This window comes from Aquarana catesbeiana, linkage group LG07 (genome assembly GCF_042186555.1).
Source record: "Aquarana catesbeiana isolate 2022-GZ linkage group LG07, ASM4218655v1, whole genome shotgun sequence".
NCBI lineage: Eukaryota > Metazoa > Chordata > Amphibia > Anura > Ranidae > Aquarana > Aquarana catesbeiana.
Window position 1 is genome coordinate 322575063 of NC_133330.1, and position 25961 is coordinate 322601023.

At 51.2% G+C, this 25961-nt stretch overlaps 1 protein-coding gene across 1 annotated transcript in view; it reads left to right on the forward strand.

Annotated features, from left to right (window-relative positions):
- The first annotated feature begins 314 nt into the window (after window positions 1-314).
- DEPDC1 (DEP domain containing 1) overlaps window positions 315-25961 on the forward strand; it is a 49813-nt gene continuing 24166 nt past the window's right edge. The window contains exons 1-7 of the mRNA XM_073593762.1: window positions 315-493; window positions 10297-10562; window positions 10980-11136; window positions 18003-18121; window positions 19723-19853; window positions 22144-22191; window positions 24978-25118. Coding sequence (XP_073449863.1) covers window positions 446-493; window positions 10297-10562; window positions 10980-11136; window positions 18003-18121; window positions 19723-19853; window positions 22144-22191; window positions 24978-25118 — 910 coding nt within the window. The 5' untranslated portion in view covers window positions 315-445. The remainder of the gene's footprint in view (window positions 494-10296; window positions 10563-10979; window positions 11137-18002; window positions 18122-19722; window positions 19854-22143; window positions 22192-24977; window positions 25119-25961) is intronic.

A 25961-nucleotide genomic window follows, 5' to 3' on the forward strand; every position in this document is an offset into this window, starting at 1 on the left:
CATTTGCTTGTCCTGGCGGCCCATGTGCACCGCATAGGGTTGTATCCCCCGGGGTAGAACTGGTGATCGGTCCAGGGACGGAGGATGGGGAGATGAGAACAGGAAATACAAATGACATCCAGCTGTGAGGGGGGGGAGGAGAAAGGCGTTTCAGGGACAGATGCAGAACACTGGCGGCCACACCCCCCCTACCTTCACCCTCCGCCCATCGCACCGCCCATTTCCTGAAAACAAGCGCAAGTCCTCCGTTCCCAGGACGCCTCCGAGCTCTGATTGGCGGACAGTCTCATGTGCGCATCTATCTCAGCCAATCGCCATCCATCACCTTCTGGGCACGCTTTTTCAAACTCTCGGTGGACGGTTGAGCGGAGAACTCGGGAGGGTCACGTGTTCCGGGCGAGTTAAAGACCCGCTGGCGGCCCGCGGGCCACCGAGAGACCGGGAGATGGAGAGCCGGATCATCACCCCGGGACCGTACCGGGCCACCAAGCTGGTAAGTGGCGAGATCGTGCTGTCTGTACTGTATATGAGAGTAACAACCCGAAGAACCGAGGGGGACCGGGTGTCGATTATATATATATATATATATATATATATATATATATATATATATATATTCCATATATAGTTAATGATTTCATTTTTATTTTATTATTATTATTATTATTATTATTTTTTTTGTTTTTCATTTTTTTTTTTCAGCCAGGCTAACTACTGTATGTAACTAATTTTGTTTTTATTATTTAAATAGTGGGGGGGGGGGGGGCACCGGGTGTCACTTCTCATATCTAGTAGGGGGGGGGGCACCGGGTGTCACTTCTCATATCTAGTAGGGGGGGGGGGGCACCGGGTGTCACTTCTCATATCTAGTAGGGGGGGGGGCACTGGGTGTCACTTCTCATATTTAGTACGGGGTGGGCACCGGGTGTCACTTCTCATATCTAGTATGGGGGGGGGGGCACCGGGTGTCACTTCTCCTCATATCTAGTACGGGGGGGCACCGGGTGTCACTTCTCATATCTAGTAGGGGGGCACCGGGTGTCACTTCTCATATCTAGTACGGGGGGGGGCACCGGGTGTCACTTCTCATATCTAGTAGGGGGGGGGGGCACTGGGTGTCACTTCTCATATTTAGTACGGGGTGGGCACCGGGTGTCACTTCTCATATCTAGTATGGGGGGCACCGGGTGTCACTTCTCCTCATATCTAGTACGGGGGGGGGGCACCGGGTGTCACTTCTCATATCTAGTAGGGGGGGGGGCACTGGGTGTCACTTCTCATATTTAGTACGGGGTGGGCACCGGGTGTCACTTCTCATATCTAGTATGGGGGGGGGCACCGGGTGTCACTTCTCATATCTAGTACGGGGGGGGGGCACCGGGTGTCACTTCTCATATCTAGTATGGGGGGGCACCGGGTGTCACTTCTCATATCTAGTACGGGGGGGGGCACCGGGTGTCACTTCTCATATCTAGTAGGGGGGGGGGCACTGGGTGTCACTTCTCATATTTAGTACGGGGTGGGCACCGGGTGTCACTTCTCATATCTAGTATGGGGGGCACCGGGTGTCACTTCTCCTCATATCTAGTACGGGGGGGGGGCACCGGGTGTCACTTCTCATATCTAGTAGGGGGGCACCGGGTGTCACTTCTCATATCTAGTACGGGGGGGGCACCGGGTGTCACTTCTCATATCTAGTACGGGGGGGGGGCACCGGGTGTCACTTCTCATATCTAGTACGGGGGGGGCACCGGGTGTCACTTCTCATATTTAGTACGGGGGGGGCACCGGGTGTCACTTCTCATATCTAGTACGGGGGGGGGCACCGGGTGTCACTTCTCATATCTAGTACGGGGGGGCACCGGGTGTCACTTCTCATATCTAGTACGGGGGGGGGCACCGGGTGTCACTTCTCATATCTAGTACGGGGGGGGGCACCGGGTGTCACTTCTCATATCTAGTATGGGGGGGCACCGGGTGTCACTTCTCATATCTAGTACGGGGGGGGGGGGCACCGGGTGTCACTTCTCATATCTAGTACGGGGGGGGGGCACCGGGTGTCACTTCTCATATCTAGTATGGGGGGGCACCGGGTGTCACTTCTCATATCTAGTATGGGGGGCACCGGGTGTCACTTCTCATATCTAGTATGGGGGGCACCGGGTGTCACTTCTCATATCTAGTATGGGGGGCACCGGGTGTCACTTCTCATATCTAGTATGGGGGGGCACCGGGTGTCACTTCTCATATCTAGTATGGGGGGGCACCGGGTGTCACTTCTCATATCTAGTATGGGGGGCACCGGGTGTCACTTCTCATATCTAGTATGGGGGGGCACCGGGTGTCACTTCTCATATCTAGTATGGGGGGGCACCGGGTGTCACTTCTCATATCTAGTACGGGGGGGGGCACCGGGTGTCACTTCTCATATCTAGTATGGGGGGCACCGGGTGTCACTTCTCATATCTAGTATGGGGGGCACCGGGTGTCACTTCTCATATCTAGTATGGGGGGCACCGGGTGTCACTTCTCCTCATATCTATTACGGGGGGGGGCACCGGGTGTCACTTCTCATATCTAGTACGGGGGGGGGCACCGGGTGTCACTTCTCATATCTAGTAGGGGGGGGGGCACTGGGTGTCACTTCTCATATTTAGTACGGGGTGGGCACCGGGTGTCACTTCTCATATCTAGTATGGGGGGCACCGGGTGTCACTTCTCCTCATATCTAGTACGGGGGGGGGGGGGGCACCGGGTGTCACTTCTCATATCTAGTAGGGGGGCACCGGGTGTCACTTCTCATATCTAGTAAGGGGGGGGCACCGGGTGTCACTTCTCATATCTAGTACGGGGGGGGGCACCGGGTGTCACTTCTCATATCTAGTAGGGGGGGGGGGGGCACTGGGTGTCACTTCTCATATTTAGTACGGGGGGGGCACCGGGTGTCACTTCTCATATCTAGTACGGGGGGGGCACCGGGTGTCACTTCTCATATCTAGTAGGGGGGGGGGGCACTGGGTGTCACTTCTCATATTTAGTACGGGGTGGGCACCGGGTGTCACTTCTCATATCTAGTATGGGGGGCACCGGGTGTCACTTCTCCTCATATCTAGTACGGGGGGGGGGCACCGGGTGTCACTTCTCATATTTAGTACGGGGTGGGCACCGGGTGTCACTTCTCATATCTAGTATGGGGGGGGGCACCGGGTGTCACTTCTCATATCTAGTACGGGGGGGGCACCGGGTGTCACTTCTCATATCTAGTACGGGGGGGGGCACCGGGTGTCACTTCTCATATCTAGTAGGGGGGGGGCACCGGGTGTCACTTCTCATATCTAGTACGGGGGGGGGCACCGGGTGTCACTTCTCATATCTAGTACGGGGGGGGCACCGGGTGTCACTTCTCATATCTAGTACGGGGGGGGCACCGGGTGTCACTTCTCATATCTAGTACGGGGGGGGGCACCGGGTGTCACTTCTCATATCTAGTACAGGGGGGGGCACCGGGTGTCACTTCTCATATCTAGTATGGGGGGGCACCGGGTGTCACTTCTCATATCTAGTACGGGGGGGGGGCACCGGGTGTCACTTCTCATATCTAGTATGGGGGGCACCGGGTGTCACTTCTCATATCTAGTATGGGGGGCACCGGGTGTCACTTCTCATATCTAGTATGGGGGGCACCGGGTGTCACTTCTCATATCTAGTATGGGGGGCACCGGGTGTCACTTCTCATATCTAGTATGGGGGGCACCGGGTGTCACTTCTCATATCTAGTATGGGGGGGCACCGGGTGTCACTTCTCATATCTAGTATGGGGGGCACCGGGTGTCACTTCTCATATCTAGTATGGGGGGGCACCGGGTGTCACTTCTCATATCTAGTATGGGGGGGCACCGGGTGTCACTTCTCATATCTAGTACGGGGGGGGGCACCGGGTGTCACTTCTCATATCTAGTACGGGGGGGGGCACCGGGTGTCACTTCTCATATCTAGTACGGGGGGGGCACCGGGTGTCACTTCTCATATCTAGTACAGGGGGGGGCACCGGGTGTCACTTCTCATATCTAGTATGGGGGGGCACCGGGTGTCACTTCTCATATCTAGTACGGGGGGGGGGCACCGGGTGTCACTTCTCATATCTAGTATGGGGGGCACCGGGTGTCACTTCTCATATCTAGTATGGGGGGCACCGGGTGTCACTTCTCATATCTAGTATGGGGGGGCACCGGGTGTCACTTCTCATATCTAGTATGGGGGGGCACCGGGTGTCACTTCTCATATCTAGTATGGGGGGCACCGGGTGTCACTTCTCATATCTAGTATGGGGGGGCACCGGGTGTCACTTCTCATATCTAGTATGGGGGGCACCGGGTGTCACTTCTCATATCTAGTATGGGGGGGCACCGGGTGTCACTTCTCATATCTAGTATGGGGGGGCACCGGGTGTCACTTCTCATATCTAGTACGGGGGGGGGCACCGGGTGTCACTTCTCATATCTAGTATGGGGGGCACCGGGTGTCACTTCTCATATCTAGTATGGGGGGGCACCGGGTGTCACTTCTCATATCTAGTATGGGGGGCACCGGGTGTCACTTCTCCTCATATCTATTACGGGGGGGGGGGGGCACCGGGTGTCACTTCTCATATCTAGTACGGGGGGGCACCGGGTGTCACTTCTCATATCTAGTACGGGGGGGGGCACCGGGTGTCACTTCTCATATCTAGTACGGGGGGGGGCACCGGGTGTCACTTCTCATATTTAGTACGGGGTGGGCACCGGGTGTCACTTCTCATATCTAGTACGGGGGGGCACCGGGTGTCACTTCTCATATCTAGTACGGGGGGGCACCGGGTGTCACTTCTCATATCTAGTAGGGGGGCACCGGGTGTCACTTCTCATATTTAGTACGGGGTGGGCACCGGGTGTCACTTCTCATATCTAGTACGGGGGGGCACCGGGTGTCACTTCTCATATCTAGTACGGGGGGGCACCGGGTGTCACTTCTCATATCTAGTAGGGGGGCACCGGGTGTCACTTCTCATATCTAGTACGGGGGGGGGCACCGGGTGTCACTTCTCATATCTAGTACGGGGGGGGGCACCGGGTGTCACTTCTCATATCTAGTATGGGGGGGGGCACTGGGATTTCGCTTCTAGTACAATGGGGGGCACTGACTGTCACCTCTAGTGTCTAGTACAATTGGGGGGGGGGGGGGGGGGGGGGGCGGCACCGGCTGTTGTCACCCTCATGTAGTCTGTTAAAGGCAACATCCGGTGTTGTGTTGATGTGGGACTTTAGAATGCAATGCTGGTCACATTTTGTTTATTTTTTTTTCCTTTGTACCGTCTGATCTTGTTTTGAGCACTTTGGTCGGGGTGGAGGATGCATATACCAAAGGTTGGATTACACATTGAGTTAGAGAGCATTCAGATCACAGTTCTGTAGAACGATCATGTTATAAACATTCACCATCATCTGGAATAAGCATGCCTGTTTATATATGGAGTTGTTGCTCCTAGCACTGGGTGTGTCTCAAGGAAACAACATCCACCGAAAGATAATGTACAGGGGGGTTACAGTGGTGGGGCAGATGGGCGGGGGGGGGGTTACAGTGGTGGGGCAGATGGGCGGGGGGGGTTACAGTGGTGGGGCAGATGGGCGGGGGGGGTTACAGTGGTGGGGCAGATGGGCGGGGGGGTTACAGTGGTGGGGCAGATGGGCGGGGGGGGGTTACAGTGGTGGGGCAGATGGGCGGGGGGGTTACAGTGGTGGGGCAGATGGGCGGGGGGGGTTACAGTGGTGGGGCAGATGGGCGGGGGGGGTTACAGTGGTGGGGCAGATGGGCGGGGGGGGTTACAGTGGAGGGGCAGATGGGCGGGGGGGGTTACAGTGGTGGGGCAGATGGGCAGGGGGGGGTTACAGTGGTGGGGCAGATGGGCGGGGGGGGTTACAGTGGTGGGGCAGATGGGCGGGGGGGGGGTTACAGTGGTGGGGCAGATGGGCGGGGGGGGGGTTACAGTGGTGGGGCAGATGGGCGGGGGGGGTAACAGTGGTGGGGCGGGGGGGTTTACAGTGGTGGGGCAGATGGGTGGGGGGGTTACAGTGGTGGGGCAGATGGGGGGGGGGGGGTTACAGTGGTGGGGCAGATGGGGGGGGGGGGGGGTACAGTGGCGGGGCAGATGGGCTGGGGGGTTACAGTGGTGGGGCAGATGGGCTGGGGGGTTACAGTGGTGGGGCAGATGGGCGGGGGGGTTACAGTGGTGGGGCAGATGGGCGGGGGGGGGTTACAGTGGTGGGGCAGATGGGCGGGGGGGGGTTACAGTGGTGGGGCAGATGGGCGGGGGGGGTTACAGTGGTGGGGCAGATGGGCGGGGGGGGGGGTTACAGTGGTGGGGCAGATGGGCGGGGGGGGGGTTACAGTGGTGGGGCAGATGGGCGGGGGGGGTAACAGTGGTGGGGCGGGGGGGTTTACAGTGGTGGGGCAGATGGGTGGGGGGGTTACAGTGGTGGGGCAGATGGGGGGGGGGGTTACAGTGGTGGGGCAGATGGGGGGGGGGGGGTACAGTGGCGGGGCAGATGGGCGGGGGGGGGTTACAGTGGCGGGGCAGATGGGCTGGGGGGTTACAGTGGTGGGGCAGATGGGCTGGGGGGTTACAGTGGTGGGGCAGATGGGCGGGGGGGGTTACAGTGGTGGGGCAGATGGGCGGGGGGGTTACAGTGGTGGGGCAGATGGGCGGGGGGGGTTACAGTGGTGGGGCAGATTGGCGGGGGGGTTACAGTGGTGGGGCAGATGGGCGGGGGGGGTTTACAGTGGTGGGGCAGATGGGGGGGTTACAGTGGCGGGGCAGATGGGCTGGGGGGTTACAGTGGTGGGGCAGATGGGCGGGGGGGGGTAACAATGGTGGGGCGGGGGTTACAGTGGTGGGGCGGGGGGGTTTACAGTGGTGGGGCAGATGGGCGGGGGGGGTTTACAGTGGTGGGGCAGATGGGTGGGGGGGTTACAGTGGTGGGGCAGATGGGCGGGGGGGGTTACAGTGGTGGGGCAGATGGGGGGGGGGTTACAGTGGTGGGGCAGATGGGGGGGGGGTACAGTGGCGGGGCAGATGGGCGGGGGGGGGTTACAGTGGCGGGGCAGATGGGCGGGGGGGGGTTACAGTGGTGGGGCAGATGGGCGGGGGGGTTACAGTGGTGGGGCAGATGGGCGGGGGGGTTACAGTGGTGGGGCAGATGGGCGGGGGGCGGTTTACAGTGGTGGGGCAGATGGGGGGGGGGTTACAGTGGTGGGGCAGATGGGGGGGGGGGGGTACAGTGGCGGGGCAGATGGGCGGGGGGGTTACAGTGGCGGGGCAGATGGGCTGGGGGGTTACAGTGGTGGGGCAGATGGGCGGGGGGGGTTACAGTGGTGGGGCAGATTGGCGGGGGGGTTACAGTGGTGGGGCAGATTGGCGGGGGGGTTACAGTGGTGGGGCAGATGGGCGGGGGGGGGTAACAATGGTGGGGCGGGGGTTACAGTGGTGGGGCGGGGGTGCTACAGTGGTGGAGCAGATGGGCGGGGGGGTTTACAGTGGTGGGGCAGATGGGGGGGGGGGGGGGGTACAGTGGCGGGGCAGATGGGCGGGGGGGGTTTCAGTGGCGGGGCAGATGGGCTGGGGGGTTACAGTGGTGGGGCAGATGGGCGGGGGGGGGTTACAGTGGTGGGGCAGATGGGCGGGGGGGGTTACAGTGGTGGGGCAGATGGGCGGGGGGGTAACAATGGTGGGGCGGGGGTTACAGTGGTGGGGCGGGGGTGCTACAGTGGTGGAGCAGATGGGCGGGGGGGTTTACAGTGGTGGGGCAGATGGGTGGGGGGGTTACAGTGGTGGGGCAGATGGGCGGGGGGGGGGTTACAGTGGTGGGGCAGATGGGCGGGGGGGGGTTACAGTGGTGGGGCAGATGGGCGGGGGGGGGTAACAATGGTGGGGCGGGGGTTACAGTGGTGGGGCGGGGGTGCTACAGTGGTGGAGCAGATGGGCGGGGGGGGTTTACAGTGGTGGGGCAGATGGGCGGGGGGGGTTTACAGTGGTGGGGCAGATGGGGGGGTTACAGTGGCGGGGCAGATGGGCGGGGGGGGGTTACAGTGGCGGGGCAGATGGGCTGGGGGGTTACAGTGGTGGGGCAGATGGGCGGGGGGGGGGTAACAATGGTGGGGCGGGGGTTACAGTGGTGGGGCGGGGGGGTTTACAGTGGTGGGGCAGATGGGCGGGGGGGGTTTACAGTGGTGGGGCAGATGGGTGGGGGGGTTACAGTGGTGGGGCAGATGGGCGGGGGGGGTTACAGTGGCGGGGCAGATGGGGGGGGGGGGGTTACAGTGGTGGGGCAGATGGGGGGGGGGGGGGTACAGTGGCGGGGCAGATGGGCGGGGGGGGGTTACAGTGGCGGGGCGGGGGGGTTACAGTGGCGGGGCAGATGGGCTGGGGGGTTACAGTGGTGGGGCAGATGGGCGGGGGGGGGTTACAGTGGTGGGGCAGATGGGCGGGGGGGGGTTACAGTGGTGGGGCAGATGGGCGGGGGGGGTAACAATGGTGGGGCGGGGGTGCTACAGTGGTGGAGCAGATGGGCGGGGGGGTTTACAGTGGTGGGGCAGATGGGTGGGGGGGTTACAGTGGTGGGGCAGATGGGCGGGGGGGGGTTACAGTGGTGGGGCAGATGGGCGGGGGGGGTAACAATGGTGGGGCGGGGGTTACAGTGGTGGGGCGGGGGTGCTACAGTGGTGGAGCAGATGGGCGGGGGGGTTTACAGTGGTGGGGCAGATGGGCGGGGGGGGTTTACAGTGGTGGGGCAGATGGGGGGGGGGGGTTACAGTGGCGGGGCAGATGGGCGGGGGGGGGGGTTACAGTGGCGGGGCAGATGGGCTGGGGGGTTACAGTGGTGGGGCAGATGGGCGGGGGGGTCAGTGATCTGAGATGTGGAGTTGCAGGAATTGGGGCAGATGGGCGGGGGGGGTTTACAGTGGTGGGGCAGATGGGGGGGTTACAGTGGCGGGGCAGATGGGCGGGGGGGGGTTACAGTGGCGGGGCAGATGGGCTGGGGGGTTACAGTGGTGGGGCAGATGGGCGGGGGGGGGTAACAATGGTGGGGCGGGGGTTACAGTGGTGGGGCGGGGGGGTTTACAGTGGTGGGGCAGATGGGCGGGGGGGGTTTACAGTGGTGGGGCAGATGGGTGGGGGGGTTACAGTGGTGGGGCAGATGGGCGGGGGGGGTTACAGTGGTGGGGCAGATGGGGGGGGGGGGGTTACAGTGGTGGGGCAGATGGGGGGGGGGGGGTTACAGTGGTGGGGCAGATGGGGGGGGGGGGGTACAGTGGCGGGGCAGATGGGCGGGGGGGGGTTACAGTGGCGGGGCGGGGGGGTTACAGTGGCGGGGCAGATGGGCTGGGGGGTTACAGTGGTGGGGCAGATGGGCGGGGGGGGGTTACAGTGGTGGGGCAGATGGGCGGGGGGGGGTAACAATGGTGGGGCGGGGGTGCTACAGTGGTGGAGCAGATGGGCGGGGGGGTTTACAGTGGTGGGGCAGATGGGTGGGGGGGTTACAGTGGTGGGGCAGATGGGCGGGGGGGGGTTACAGTGGTGGGGCAGATGGGCGGGGGGGGGTAACAATGGTGGGGCGGGGGTTACAGTGGTGGGGCGGGGGTGCTACAGTGGTGGAGCAGATGGGCGGGGGGGTTTACAGTGGTGGGGCAGATGGGCGGGGGGGGTTTACAGTGGTGGGGCAGATGGGCGGGGGGGGTTTACAGTGGTGGGGCAGATGGGGGGGGGGGGGGGGGGTTACAGTGGCGGGGCAGATGGGCGGGGGGGGGGGTTACAGTGGCGGGGCAGATGGGCGGGGGGGGGGGTTACAGTGGCGGGGCAGATGGGCTGGGGGGTCAGTGATCTGAGATGTGGAGTTGCAGGAATTGGGGCTGATCTGAGACGTGAGAGTGCGGGATGTTAATGTCTCACTACTAAAGTAGTTTACTTTACAGCATTTACTTTTATAAAAAAAAAAAAAATCCTTTTCGTGATTGAGAGTGTAAAGTTGAAATTTTTTTGTTATAAAATCGTCACGCTCAATTTCTTTGAAAACATTTTTTGGCACAAAAGGTTGCCTACACCTGGTCTGTCATATACCCATCACCACGGCGGGTTACTCTAGTCATTGTGTGATGGATCATTTGTAAATCTGAAGGTCTCAGAGGTGTGAAATGGGCTTAAGCAAATATTTATCATGTAATTTGAGCGCTGGGCTAATCTAATAGCAATTCTTTGCCTTCCAGTGGAATGAAGTAACCAAATACTTTCGGGCTGGAATGCCCTTGAAGAAGCACAGAATACACTTTAAGACTTATGGGAACTGTTTTACGGCCTCTGAGGCCATAGACTGGCTTCATCAGCTGCTCAGGAATAACAGCAATTTCGGAACAGAAGTGACCAGGCAACAGACAATCCAGCTTCTAAGGAAGTTCTTGAAGAACCATGTTATTGAGGACCTGAAGGGGAGATGGGGCACCGAGGACTTGGAGGATAACCACAACCTGTACAGGTATTTGGTTGCCAACTATGCAGGTTTCTGTACATTTTAGTGCATCCATTCTCAACCAAGGTTCTGTGGTTCAATAGGGTTCCTCCAGGGTTGGCTAAAGATTCCTTGAGCTGTGGCCAACTGACTTCTCATATGAGGGTGCCTACATAGATTCATGTCCAACCCCACTTGGCAGAGGCAGCAGCAAGAGTGTCATTCTGGCCACCCTGTAAGGGAAGCATTCTTCCCACTTATCATCACCAATGTTAAGGGCATTTTCCCAATGAACACTGATAGACTAATCTTACCAAGGGGTCCCTGAGACCTGAAAATTATTTCAAGGGTTCCACTGAAGTAGAAAATTTGAGAGGCTGGATTAGAAGAAATAAATAGGTGTGCATACCCATGTATTTTTGTACTCTGTTTTTTTTTCTGTAGGTTCCCTTCCACTTCTCCTGTGAAGACCATTCCGAATCGGCAGCCTCTTTGGAAGAGAAGCAGTTTAGAAAATGTCTTCAAAGAAAAGGACAATATGTTTAAAATGCCACATTTCTCCAAGAAGACACCTAAACGGCATAACTCTCTAGATGGCCAGGTCAGTGAGGGACTGTTGATACTGTAAGGATGGTAAAAGCACTATTTTATATAAAACATGGTTGGCTGGTATGGTTTTGTATTTGGTATTACAACTTCTCTCTACAAAAATATATTGCTAGGAGGTAAAACTTGCATGCAAGGTCACCCTTGTCAAAGGGGGGGGGGGGGCTTTCTCCTGCTCCTAGCTATTTTTTTCTTTGTGTACAGCGTGCACTCCCATCATGGAGTTTACATTTAATTACTTAAAGTGGTTGTAACCCAAAAGAATAAATAAAAAGATCCTGTTCCTTAAAAGCAGGATATACAACGTAGTGCTTGTGCACTGTCATTTGTCCCTTTCTATGCTGTAAAATACCTGGTTGATCCTGCCTGTTTCTGTGTCCCCCTTAGTGTGCTGACCACAGTAATCATGGCTGCTGAGCCATGATACTGTGGTCAGTTTTTGTGCCTCTGTCAGCCTGCTGTCTCCCCCCTCCCTCCCTGTCAGCTCGGGAGTTTGTGTGTAAGCCATCTCCTCCCCTCCTGCCGCTATGGCTGTAAAATCACTAATCCTAAATCCTGATAGCCCCTTTGTTGCAGAAAGATATACTGTGCAGTATCTGTGTTTTTAAAAATTGTGCAGAAAAATACTTTATTTTTTTTTTCTCACCTCGTCTTTCAGGACCGCACCTAGAGAGAGAGAGAGCGCAGCTCCACCCATTTTCCCAGGAAACACTGCAGTCACTGTTTAAAAGACCGGACCACTTCCACCATGGTCTCAGTTGTAGTGTTTCCTCTGCCATGGTGGAAGCACTGCAGGGAAGCAGGGGGTGTGCTATGCTGTCTCCAGGTGGGGAAAGTAAGGGCATACGTGTGTGTGTGTGTGTGTGTGTGTGTTTGTTTTTGTTTTTTTGCAGGCCAAGCCCCCCACGGGAGGAGGCGGGTGCTCAGGTGTCTGCTCCTCTTCGTGCCCAGCAAGGACAGAAGCTGCTGGGGGTCACACTCTTATTTAGACCGGAGGAGAACTGTGAGCACCGGTGAAATACGGCGGCAGTATCTCAGCGTCCCATGCCTCCACTGGTTCCAGATGGCGAGCGGCGTCATTTCCGGCTGGGCCGGGACTACCAGTGGTGCGCGGGGGCTTCCGGTTCTGGCCACTGGAATGCAAGGGGAGGAGAGGCGACTCCAGCTGGTGTATTTCCGGTCCTCGCAGCGGCAAAAGGACCAGGAATTTTGAATAAAAAGACAGCCGGACATCCCCTGCAGCCTCTGCATTGATGGATCCAGAGGAGCAGGCGGCAGTGGCAGAAGCCACAAACCCCAGCCAGGTCCAGGTAAGCAAGGGCAGAGGTCCCTGGCTTTATTCACTTTGGGCCATGTATGGATTCCCTCTCTTACTCCCCCCGGAGGAGCCTGCATCATTCTCCAAAGGTTACAGCACTAGGGAGAGTGATTAGGATAAAGATTCTGTGGTCACTATCTGTGTTCATTTGAGATGTGGGGTAGGGGAGCCCTGATGGGTTTTATTTGATGGTTTTTGTCAGGTGGCTTGCTGTATTTCATGCAAAGGTCAAGGAAAAGACCAAGCACTCCTCCCTCTCCTCAAAGAAATGTCCGTCCTGTAAAGCTACGCTTAAGGATTCTTGGACCAAGGCGTTATGTAGAACCTGTATAGCGGGTTAAGTCAAAGAGGAGACCTCCTCGGCGGCTTCCGCGACCCAGCCCAATGAGTTGCTCAGTTCCTTCCAGAAAGCGTTGTCGGACACTTTTCAGGCGTTCCGATCTGGACAAGCGTCTGGTTGCACAGCGTAGCAGTAGGGGTAGTTCACCATCCTGTACTCGCCTGTCCACCTCTGTGACAAGAGAGGTTAGTGATTCAGAGGATGAGGGGGGGGGGGGGGAGTGACTCCCCAGGATCAGATGGGGAGGAGGATGAGGAGAAAGGAAGCTTCTTCCTCTCGCTACAGGCTGTCCCTGAAGGAGGTGGACGACCCGTTGAAAACCATCCATACCACCCTGAACATTAAGGAAGATAAAACCCAGTTATCCCTGCATGATAAAATGCATCAGGGTATGGCGGAAGTTAAGCACTGGGTGTTTCTGGTACACAAATTCCTATCGGCTGTTAAGGGGGAATGAAAAGATCCTGAAAGGGGCCCTCTTTTTTTTCTCAAGATCACTCAAACAGAGGTTCCCTTTTGACGAAGATAGTGCTCAGGTCTGGAACAAAAGACCTAAGCTGGATGCGGCTTTCTCCCAGTTCTCATGGAATACGGACCTAGCATTCAAAGATATGGAGGTCCTGAAGCAAACCATTGATAAAAGAGCAGGGACTCAATGCTGGCTAACCTCAAACCGGCAATGGCATCAACCGTATAGTAGCCAGGAATCTGGAGCACTGGTTTGGAGCAGTTAAAAGGCCATATTGAAGCGTTGACCTCCCGCAAGGATCTGCTTGACACTGCCAGTCTTGCAAAAAGCAGTTGGATACATGGCAGACGCCTCTGCAAGATCTTTGGCCTTAGTAAACGTGGCACGTAGGGCATTGTGGGTGAAGACTTGGTCAAGAGATACTGCCTCAAAGGTGAAACTGTGTGGTCTTCCATTTTTTGAGGGGGATCTGGTGTTCGGCCCTGATCTTGATGCCGTTTTAGACAGATCAACGGACAAAAAGGCCTTCCCAGCCAAAAAGAAGGTAACCCCTCAGGTTAAGAATTTTTGTCCTTTTCACCAAACCCAAGAGACAGGATACAAAGACCCTGGAAGTCTCAGAGGTTGATGCAAAACGGGGGTATTGTTCCGACCTCCAAACCAGCCCACCAAAAGTCAGTGATGGTTTTCTGACTGTGGGAGGAAGACTACAGTCCTCTTTCCCGCAGTGGAAGATGGCAACATCCCAGTCTGTTAGTCCTCAGGGCAATATCAGAGGGCTACAGGCTGGAATTCTCAGAAACCCAGCCAAGTCGTTTTTACTTAACCCAGGTTCCCCGAGATCAGGAGAAATCGCTGGCAATGATGACTCTCCTTCAGGAGCTTATACATCAGAAAGTGATCGTCCCAGTTCCCCGGGAAGAGGAAGAACCTAGGGTGCTATTCACACGCTTTCTTGGTCAAAAAACCATCGGAAGTTTTGGTTAATCCTGAACCTAAAAATATAAAACCAATCTATTCACTACAAGAAGTTCAGAAATTTTAATACGATTTTCTCAGTAAGGAAACTTCTTACAGGAGGATGCTCCCTAGCTCAGGGATGCGTATCTACATGTCCCATAGCACCACCACCATCACAAAAATATTTGCGCTTAGCGGTCAGAATGGGGGGGATCTCACCCACAGTTCAGAGCCCTTCCATTCAGACTGTCCTCTTCTCCGAGGATTTTCACAAAGATTATGGCGGAAGCCTTGGCACCGCTCAACGCAAAGGATCTTTTGTGGAAAGATCTAAAGAAGACGGAGAGGCACTTAGAAAGTTTAGGCTGGCTTCTAAACGGAGAGACTTAGAACCTGGTTCCTTCTCAGATAACACAATTCTTGGGTTACACCATCGATGCTGTGCAGGAAAAACATGTTCTCTCAGAGGAAAAAAAAATAATAAAAATCCCAGAATGCGGTGAGGAAAGTCCAAATGAGTTTGCCAATCACAATCTGGGCATCCGGATGTCCATGCTGGGCTGTCTTTTTTTACAGCATCGATCCCAGTGGTGCAGTGGGCCCGCCTCCATTCAAGAGATCTGCAGCAGGCAATTCTGCAGAATTGGTCTTATGGGGGTCATTGGAGAAACAAATCCTGATTCCCTCTTGGGTCAAGAGGAAATTATGGTGGTGGAGGAGGCAGACAAATTTAAACAGGGGCCTGTTCTGGACTTTTCTGGGGGAAAAGAGGTTAACAACGGACGCAAGCTCCTGGGGTTGGGGGCGCCCATCTAGAAGGTCAGATTGCCCAGGGATCTTGGACCTACAAGGAGACCAAGAGGTCCTCCAATTGGAGAGGACTGAGGGCCATTCTCCTAAAGCTTTTGGCATTTAAGGACAGGATCAAAGGCCACCACATTAAAGTATTGTCTGACAATGCCACGGCAGTAGCCTACATCACAAAACGGAGACACAAGAAGCAGGGTTCTGCTGCACTCGGCCCTTCAGATTCTGACATGGGCGGAGGACAATCTAGCGTCTCTAACAGCCTGGATACTGAAAAGCAAATCCTGAAGAAAAGGTTTGTCCAACAAATATCAACTCTGCCAGATGGCAGGAAAAAGGTCACAAGGGCCATTTATTTCAAAACATGGAAATGATTTAACGCCTGGTGCACTTCAAAAGAATTTTCCACATGAGGTCATTTCTGTTCTTTAGTTCCTCCATGACAGAATGGAGAAGGGTTTGGAGGCCAGTACATTGAAGGTTCAGGTGTCCGCTTTATCAGTATTCTTGGAGAGACAATTCGGTACCGTTTAATCCCTAGGTATTTTTTAGGGCATTGGCCAGAGCTAGTCCAGTGCCGTTTAAATTTTTCCCCCAAATGGGATTTGTTGTGGTTTTACAGGGTTTGACTAAAAGACCCTTTAGAAATTCCTGGAAGATGCCACAATTAAGAATTGGTCTTTGAAGCTAGCGTTATTAGTGGCGGTAACGTCAGCTAGAAGGGTCAGTGAACTGCAAGCCCTATCTATTATTGAACCTTTTTTGACTCTCTTCCTGGACTGGGTAGTTCTGAGGACAGACCCAGGTTTTTTGCCAAAGGTCTCTTCCGTTTTTCATAGATCACAGGAGATAGTTCTGCCAACTTCCTGTCCAGCACCATCCTGTCCTAAAGAAAAAAGGTGTTTCATAGTTTGGACATAAGAAGGTGGCTGTTACAGCTATCTTGAGGTCACTAGGGAATTCAGAAAATCAAATTTTCTGTTCTCAGGGCCGTGAAAGAGGTGCGGGGCCTCTAAAAACACTATAGGAAGATGGCTTTGAACGGCTATCATGGAAGCTTATAAGGTCACGGAAGTAGAACCTTCCACAGGGGTAGTGGCCCATTCAACCCGTGCTGTGGCAACATCCTGGGGAGAACAAGCTGGTGCTTCTCCAGGACAAATCTGTAAAGCGGCCACATGGACGAGTTTCTCCTCTTTCACCCGCCACCATACAATGGATTTGCTCTCGGCTGCAGAGTAATCGTCAAGGAGGCGGTAGTCCTAACTTTTTAGAGTAAGTACTCGCTTATCTCCTGGTGCTGTCCTGAAAGATGAGGTGAGAAAACCTTAGTTAGACTTACCGGTATTGGTATTTCTAGGAGTCTTTCAGAACAGCACCTATGACCTTCCCTTGATTGCGATTTTAATGCTGTGTTATTGCTATGTTTTTTGCTTATATAATTTTCAGCATGGCTGGAGGTACTTGATAACAACTGAGGCCATGGTTTAAGTGTCTGGTCTTTAAAACAGTGATGGCAGTGTTTCCTGAGATATTGGGTGGAGCTACGCGCTCTGGAGGTGCTGTCCTGAAAAACTCAGAAATACCGTTACCGGTGAGTCTTATCATTTTCAGAGCGTCGCTGTGCGCTCACGTGACCTCCCGCCACTCTCTTCCCGGCTGATGTCAAGGGGGAATCTCAACCCCTCCCACTGTAGTCCTCAGATTGGGTAAGGAGAGAGCCATGAGGTCACGTGAGTGCACAGCAGACGTCTGTAATGTATTTTGCTGTTTAATTAAAAATAAAAACAGATACTGCACAGGATATCTTTCTGTAACAGAGGGGATACCGGGATTTATGATTAGTGACTTTACAACCGCTTTAATTGAATGCTTCCCATCTGGCCTATAGCAAAATGGCAGCCGAGTGGGAGCTTTCCCATCCTTGGTGGATGTCATATGAAGTCCTTCCAGTCGCGCACCTCTTGACGGCTGCACTGTGGCTTGATCTGTCACCTGCTGTGTCCACTGGGCATAAAGCATGATGGATTGTTGTACCGGGCCGGTACCATGTGATCGCTGTGACAAATCACATGTCAGTTGTACTCAATGAATGGCTTTCATTCATAGCCATTCATTGTGTTCTTGTGGTGGTCTCTGTGATTGGTCACAATGATCAAATTATACTTGTATACAAACTGTCACCAGTCAGTATCCTTAATCACTGCCACACAAGTCATATGATGCCGTACTGCTCTGGTTACTGTATATAAAAAGTATTTAATTTCTTCTTTTTTCAAAAAATTACAATTTAAAAAAAAAAAACTTGCCATGCCTCTTACTAAATACCTTTTGACTGTTTACTTCCCAAAAAGGGGTCATTAGGGGGGTATCTGTACTGTCTTGGAATTTTCGAGCCTCAAGAAATTAGGCTGTCAGTTCAAATTCTATACACATACTGATTTGGGTTATGACTTGGAAAGTGTTTGTTTTGGGATTGGCAGAGATATGGGCCATTTGAAATTTACCAAACCTTAAAAAAAAAAATGTTTAGACTGATCCTTGTTAGGTGGGGTGTGTGTGTGTGTGTGTGTGTGTTAGGGCTGGGGGAAAAATCGATTTGAATCTTGAATCGAGTTGAGAGGTCATGTCGATTCAAATTTTCAGCAAATCGATTTTTTTTTTTTTTTTTTTCAATCAGAACTGGTGCTGACACCGCGGAGGAGCTGCGGGTAGGAGTTTTTAGGCGAGGCCAGACGCCGCGGCCTCGCCTAAAAACTCCTACCCGCAGCTCTTCAGGACCGGCGTGGTGTCCATCAAAAAAAAAAAAAAAAAAATTCGAATCGAGAGGTGTGTGGGGTAATTTTTTTTTTTTTTTTTTTTTTTTTTAGAAAATCGCCCAGCTCGTGTGTGTGTGTGTGTGTGTGTGTGTGTGTGTGCGCTCCCTTTTTTTTTTTTTGGTCCGCATTAATTTCTATGTTATTCCAGGGTCAGCAAGAGAATGAGGAGATAGAAATGGAAGAAGATCAGGGTTGTGATGAAAGTGGTCCACAGGAACTGACCCAGAAAGATGTTGAGGATATCTGGGGGAACATCACCTTGAACCAGTAAGCTTGATTTTTATTTTTATATAATTTTTTTTATTTATTTATTTTTTGGCTAGTTAAGGTGACCCTGCTGGGCACAAAAAATGCCAATGGATCCTCACTAATACACTAATGAAAGGGGTATTGTATACTATATAGATTTGCACAGGTTACCAAAATGTGGAAGGGGATCCCCAAGGAGAGGACATCATCCAAGTGTAAGAGTGCCCAAAGAAAAATCCTTAGGTGTCCAATTCACCTGGTTACAACAATCTGGGCAAAAGACAGCCAATGCATTTCAGGGGCCACAAAGAAATGCGTTGGTTGGTGTTCGCAGTAGAAGTTTCAAAGGCCCTTGCCACAGCACTGACTGTTTTATTACATCCTCTGCCTGCAGGAGTACTTTTGAGTCCATTTAACATTCTGCCATTTTACCCAGCCCTGATTAAGGGGGGTTGTGTGGCCCTTGGAGCAGTCTGCTCACATAATTTGTAAAAAAAAGAAAACATCTTTGCCAATCTGAAGCTTCCCTCCAACCACTTTGCATATTATATATTGGGGTTTATTCACTAAAACTGCAGACTATAAAATCTGGTGCTGCTGTGCATGGTAGCCAATCAGCTTCTATCTTCAGCCTGTTCAATTAAGCTTTGACAAAGAAACTTGGAAGCTGATTGGTTCCTATACAGATCTGCACCTGATTTTGTACTCTTCAGCTTTAGGAAATCAACCCCACTGTGATTCTGTACTTGCCAAATATGCTGCATAAATCTCCCCCCCTAAGTCTGGCTGCAGCCATTTTAACTGTGGGCAGCTGAAGCTGCTGCCTGTTCACTTCCTGGATTTACACAGAAACACACCTCCAGTTGTACAGCTTTCATTGGTCCTCTTATGACTCATCCCCCTCCCTTCCTCGCAAATGAGGGAGGGAGTGGGGGAGAGAGATGTCATAAGTCTAGGCTAATGACCAGACAAGAAACAGGAAGTGAGCTGTAAATAAGGTATTTACTGGCAGAAAAAAAATGTTTTACTATCCAAGGTTAAAACAACAACAAGGGCAGAAGATTTAATGGATGGAAAGATGAAAAAATGACTGAAGGTCCCCTTTAAAATGTGTTGTGCTGTTCTTTGTTTCCTATTTGTTGTAACCAGTTGAACAAGGATAGGATTTTTCATATGATGCTTTCTGTGATCTATTATACCTTGTTGACCAGGTCCATTGTGAAGCTAAGCCCGACCATACACGGTTCGAATCTGGGCCAGTCCAGCAGGAACCAGGCCATATTGAAACCGTTAATGGGCATGCTGAATGTACCAAGTTGATCGCTCGATCGCATGCCTGCCGGAGTCTTTTGCAATTATCGCTAGCGGCTGCTATAGCAGCTAGCTATAATCGCTGTCTTCTCCTGGCAGGGACGACTTCCCCCGCTGGGAGCAGACAATTGCTCTGCAGGAGGGATTCCCTTGTCAGCACTGTCTGTGTTGATGGGGGAATCGTGCAAACTTCTTTCCTGCAACCCATGGTTGCAGGAAAGAAATTGGCTCCGCCTAATGGCCTGCCTTACTGTTGTGACTTCTGTGTATTGTACTTCTCTGATTTTTCTCTTGTCTAATCTAACTAGTCTGCAGAAAATCCTGGCCTTGCCATCACTGGATGAAGTGTTAAATCCGGCCCAGATAAATCCGGCTCACATCATGTACAATATGACGCACACCAGCAAACACGGAGTGGTCTTTCTACAAGATAAGACAGGTCGGTCCTTCCTTTTTAGAGTTGCAATCATTCAGATTCACAACATAACATTGATCAAGGTCTTACATTTAGCGAGTTGTTTATATATGACAATCCAGAGGCATAACTAGAACTTTGAGGGCCCTGGTGCAAGAAACCATGAAGGGCCCGCCCTCTGAGCCCAGTGGCGGAATGCCAGGGCCCGGTCATAAGTGCGTCCTTTGCGATCCTAGTAGTTTTGCCACTGGTGTCAGATATTAATTTTTATTTTTTTACAATTCTTTAGGAGCCCAGCTGGGGGGCTTTGGTGAGATATCAGGGGTCTAAACAAACCTCTGGTGATTCATCTTTGAGACAGAGGGCTGTCCCCTCTATCTCCATCTCTGTAGCCTCATCTGCACAGAATGAATGGACAGGAAAAAAAATTGTACAGAGATTCCTGTCCGTCCATAAACTGAAGCATAGTAAACAGTTTACTACACTTCAGTAATGAAGGATTGGTACCGATCACTGACTGTCATTTCATGCAAGGAAGGGTCAGTAAATGGCATATTTACCGGCCCCTTCCCTGCTCTCCATCGTGACGCATCCCCCGCAGCAGTCGGCGGGAGAGGGGAGGGGGAACCTGGCAGCGCTGCAGGGGTGGAGGGGGGCAGGAGACAGTACCAGAGAAGAGCGAAGGGGGGCGGGGGTTGACAGAGTACAGGGACTGGAGAACAGCAAAGGGGGGGGGCAGGAGAGCACAGAAGTTGCTGGGGAAGAGCACAGGGAGGCCAGGAGAGCAGAGGGGCCTGCGGGCAGCAGAAGGAACCTGCACAGGAGGAACAGCATGTAGAGGACCTGATGGCCTCCATGTTCCTCATGCCGCTGCTTATTGCTTGCAGGAGGGAGAGGAGGAAAAGTGGGCATTTGGCAGCTGCAGGTGGAACATGGAGGGCATCAGTTCCCTCTATTTGCTGTCCCTCCTGTCCAAGTGTAGAGGGGAGTTGCACAGGCTCCCTGGAGAATGGGGCCGGGTCTCAATGGCAACTTCTGCAACCCCTGTAGCTACGCCCCTGTGGCAATCGTACATCTACTGTATATTATCAGCTATTTCTAACTTGGCATTTAAGAATACATTTGTGCTTCAGATATGCATTCCGTATCTTTCCTTGGGGGGGGGAAAGCATTGCAGCCGCGATCAGCAGAGTCAGGATCCTGCAGACTCTCAGTAAGCTGTCTGCTTCTACCTCCGCAGTTACTGAATGGCAGGAAGTTAAACAATGGAATAGACAAGTCAAAAAAGTGCCCATGTTTATTCATTTACTGAATGAATGACATGGCTGTGTGGGCGGAGCCCCACGGCAGCGCTGTTTTTAAATTGTGACAGTGGATGCTAGGAGAAGATCTCCCCCCCCCCCCCCCCACTGTCAGAGAGGGGAGTGCTAGTGGCAGGAGACGCACAGGAGCATGTTGCACTCTAAATTATGGAGGTAACATTCACCTGCTCCTGAAGGTGAACTCATCCTTTTTAAGTAGGTGAAGTGTTATGCTTTTCTTGTATGTCCTACTGGATACTGACCCCCCCCCCCCCCCCCCCCGTCTCAGGAACTTTAACCACTTGCCTACCAGTCACGTAACTGGTACATCATTGGCCTTTTAAGTGGTTGTACCAGGATGAGGCCTAACTAGCGGCTCGATTGCCATTACAAGCAGCGGGAGGGTCCCCCTTCTGCAGCTAGCTCGGGCTCTCCTGTCCCACTGGTGTACCTGGATCTCATTAAAAATCAAAAGAATTCAAAAAAGCCAATCTTGGTGGTTGTTGTGGTGTTTTTTTTTTTTTTTTTTTTTGTTTTTTCTTTTTTTGGTTTGTTCTAATGTTTTAAGTGCAGAGGAGGGATTTGGGGTCTTGTTTACCTCAGATCCCTCCATAAAGAGTAGCTGTCACAAGGATGTTTACATTCCTTGTGATGCCAATAACAGTGATTTAAAAAATAAAGAACACAACAAAAAAAAAAAAAAAGTGCCCCCCCACGACAACCACTTTGGATCCAATGTATGTGAAGCAGAACAGTGGCTTAGTGGTCAACCTTCTTGTAGTGCACTTTCCATGTGGCAGTTGTATGTTCTCGCTATCTTTTATTTTTGCTTTGAATGTACCAGCTTCCTCCCACAATTCATAAACATTTAGGACTTATTGACTTGCACCAAAATTGTGCTGTATGCCTTACCGTACCCAGGGTATTGGATTGTAATCTCTTTGGAGGACACGGCCTGGTTCACATGTGACTTATGCTTTACTTATGATGTTGATTATCTTTCTGTTATTTAGATGATCTTCCTCACTGGGTCTTGTCTGCTATGAAATGTCTGGCAAATTGTAAGTATATCACTTGACGCTCGCTCAATGTGAACAGGTCACATCCGAAATAACTGCTTATGTTGAAGCGAAGTGCCGTGTACACTTATTGGTATTTTTGTTTTCCAAAGATATGAAGCAGAATATAATTTGGCCTGGAAAGTTTTGTGTGATATATATATATATATATATATATATATATATATATATATTTATTATTATTATTATTCAAAATCTTCAGTCTCTTTTTTTTCATTTACATAATAAAAAAAATCCCAGTGGTGCTTAAAAGCAAAAAAATGCCCTGGTCGTAGAGTGGGTAAGACCTTCTTCTGGTGATTAAAGACCTGAATGTGAACACATATTCTTCAGTGCATCTGGGAAGTATTCACAGCGCTTCACTTTTTTCCACATTTTGTTATGTTAGTCTTATTTCAAAATGGAATCCATTCATTATTTTCCTCCAAAATTCTACAAACAATACCCCATAATGACAACATGAAAGAAGTTTGTTTGAAATCTTTACAGACTTATTAATAAAAAAATAAAAAAAAAAAAAGGAAAAAAAAATCCCATGTACTTAAGTATTCACAGCCTTTGCTCAAAACTTTGTAGAAGCACCTTTTGGCGCCAGTTAGTCTCGAGTCTTTTTGAGTATGATCCTACAAGTTTGGCACAACTAATTTTTGGGCAGTTTCAATTTACAAGTTATGCGCTGCGCTTGGGTGACCCCAAAAACAAAATTAATAATAACCAACTCTGTGCTTACTAGTGCAATTAATATTAAATACAAATAATATGAATGTTGAATAAATAAACAAGGTGTGAAAAAACAAGTGCTTGTTACACCTTACATAGTGTCTTAATCAACATAAAAAGTGCTTAGCGCTCAATATAAAGTTTCCTGATATTTTAAATGAAAAAAATTTATAAATAATGAAAAAAAGTTCTCTTTGGCACTCTAAATAGTGTGTGCAAATAATGTCCACACTTTTTATGTTGATTAAGACACTATGTATGGTGTAACAAGCACTATTAGGCACTAATTTATGGTGTAACAAGCACTTGTTTTTTCACACCTTGTTTATTTATTCAACATTCATATTATTTGTATTTAATATTATCGCACTAGTAAGCACAGAGTTGGTTATTTTTGTTTTTGGGGTCACCCAAGCGCAGCGCATAACTTGTAAATTTATCCTATGCACGATATATGAAGCGTGATTAGCGCATGCAGCTGGAGGTAGCACAAGTAAGGCATAAGATCATTGTGGCTCACAGAATTTTTCCAATTTGATTTTTGGGCAGTTTCTACCATTTTCCTTGGCAGGACCTCTCAAGCTCCATCAGGTTGGACGAGGAGTGTCGGTGCACAGCCATTTTCAGATCTCTCCAGAGATGTTCAAGTCTGGGCTCTGGCTGGGCCACTGAAGGACATTCAGAGTTGTCCCATAGCCACTCCTTTTTGTTATCTTGGCTACGTACTTAGGGTCGTTGTCCTGTTGGAAAATGAACCTTCGCAGCAGTCTGAGCACTCTGGAACAGGTTTTCATTAGGGATGTCTCTGTACATTGCTGCATTCATCTTTCCCTCGATCCTGACTAGTCTCCCAGTTCCTGCAACTGAAAAACATCCCCACAGCATGATGCTGCCACCACCATGCTTCACTGTAGGGATGGTATTGGCCAGGTGATGAGCGGTGCCTGGTTTCCTCCAGACATGACACTTGCCATTCAGGCCAAAGCGTCCAATCTTTGTTTCATCAGACCAGAGAATTTTGTTTCTCATGGTCTGAGAGTCCTTCAGGTGCCTTTTGGCAAACTCCAGGAGGGCTCTCGTGTGCCTTTTTTACTGAGGAGTAGCTTCTGTCTGGCCACTCTACCATACAGGCCTGATTGGTGGAGTGCTGCAGAGATGGTTATTCTTCTGGAAGGTTCTCCTCTCTCCACAGAGAAACGCTGGAGCTCTGTCAGGCTGACCATTGGGTTCTTGGTCACCTCCCTGACTAAGGTCCTTCTACCCCGATCGCTCAGTTTGGCCAGACGGCCCCCTCTAAAAAGTCCTGGTGGTTCCAAACTTTTTCCATTTACAGATGGTGGAGGCCACTGTGCTTATTGGGACCTTCAATGCTGCAGAAATTTTTCTGTACCCTTCCCCAGATCTGTGCCTCCATACAATCATGTCTCTGAGGTCTACAGACAATTTCTTGGACTTCATGGCTTGCTTTGTGCTCTGACATGCACTGTTAACTGTGGGACCTTATATAGACAGGTGTGTGCCTTTCCAAATCATGTCCAATCCACTGAATTTACCACATGTGGACTCCAATCAAGATGTAGAAACATCTCAAGGATGATCAGTGGAAACAGGATGGACCTGAGCTCAATTTTGAGTGTCATGGCAAAGGCTGTGAATACTTCTGTACATGGGATTTTTCCTTTTTTTTTTTTTTTTTTTTTTTTTTCCCATTTTTAATAAATTTGCAAAGATTTCAAACAAACTTCTTTTCATGTTGTCATTATGGGGTGTTGTTTGTAGAATTTTGAGAAAAATAATGAATTTATTATATTTTGGAATAAGGCTGTAACATAAAATGTGGAAAAAAAAAAATGAAGCGCTGTGAATACTTTCCGGATGCACTGTATATCAGCCTGTTTGCTACTGTAGGCCTTGTGGGGTTTTCCATTGTTACTAAAATGCTAATGTTGGTTTCTTTAAATAGTCTGTTGAAGGAACGAACAACACATAATTCATCAAATTCTTCTTCTGTTTTCTTGTTTAAAATGCTGATTTCTGTTTGGCATCAGGGCCAAGAAACAATGATCTGAGTCAGCCTACCTATCCCGGGTTTGAAGGCGATGTTTTTAGGACGGTTGCGGACTATTTCCTGAATCTCCCAGGGCCCCTTCTCACCTATGAGTATTATGAGCTCTTTGTGAATATTTTGGGTATGTATTTACATTGTAATGTCTGCAGGCCTGACGTAATGCATCTGTGTAGCTGTTTTGTGGTAGCTTTGCTGTAGACCCTAATATGCATCCAGGCTGTCTGCAGATGGTGAGCATACGCATTACAACCCATGTTCACCATGAAGCTTATTGGCAGCTTTTATGCATGAGCTTGTAGGCATCAAGTGTCCAACTGCATCCTGTGTTTTTTTTTTTTTCCCCCATTTGGAACACTACATTGGGCTTTAAAAGTAGTTGTAAACCTCAGACATGAAATACGAACAAAGCATATCCCTCTATAGTATTTACTTGTCTCCATTAAGAGCGCTAAGTGTCATTTCTGTCTGCTGCTTCGTTCCTTTATCGTCACTTTTGACAAGTTTTCCTGACATAAAGAGGCAAGGGGGGGAGCTCCAACACACACCCTGTGATTGGCAGTCTCAGCTCTGTTGCTGTGTTGGGGGGGGGGGGGGGGTCCCCTTCCCTTCCCTCCACTTCAATCAGCTCTCGGAGCTCTCCTCACTGACCTCTGCAGAGTGTAATTTCAGCTCTCCATCCCCTTTTTCTCACAGCTCAGACAAGCGTTATAAATTTTGCACTTTGGATGTAGAGAAAAGACTGCAGATAAACGGGTACAATTTTATGTAGAAGGATTTTTCATCTGTGCATCACCTGGTGCCAGTCACGTCACTGGGTATATGGAAGTGTATATAAGTTGTAGCTGTTTGTTTGCAGCCATTTACATCCTTGTAAAACTCAGATCAAAAGGATTTTTCACAGACTCATAAAGCAAGGGGGGGGGGGGGGGGCAGGCTACAGTTACACATTGTACAAGAGTTCTGG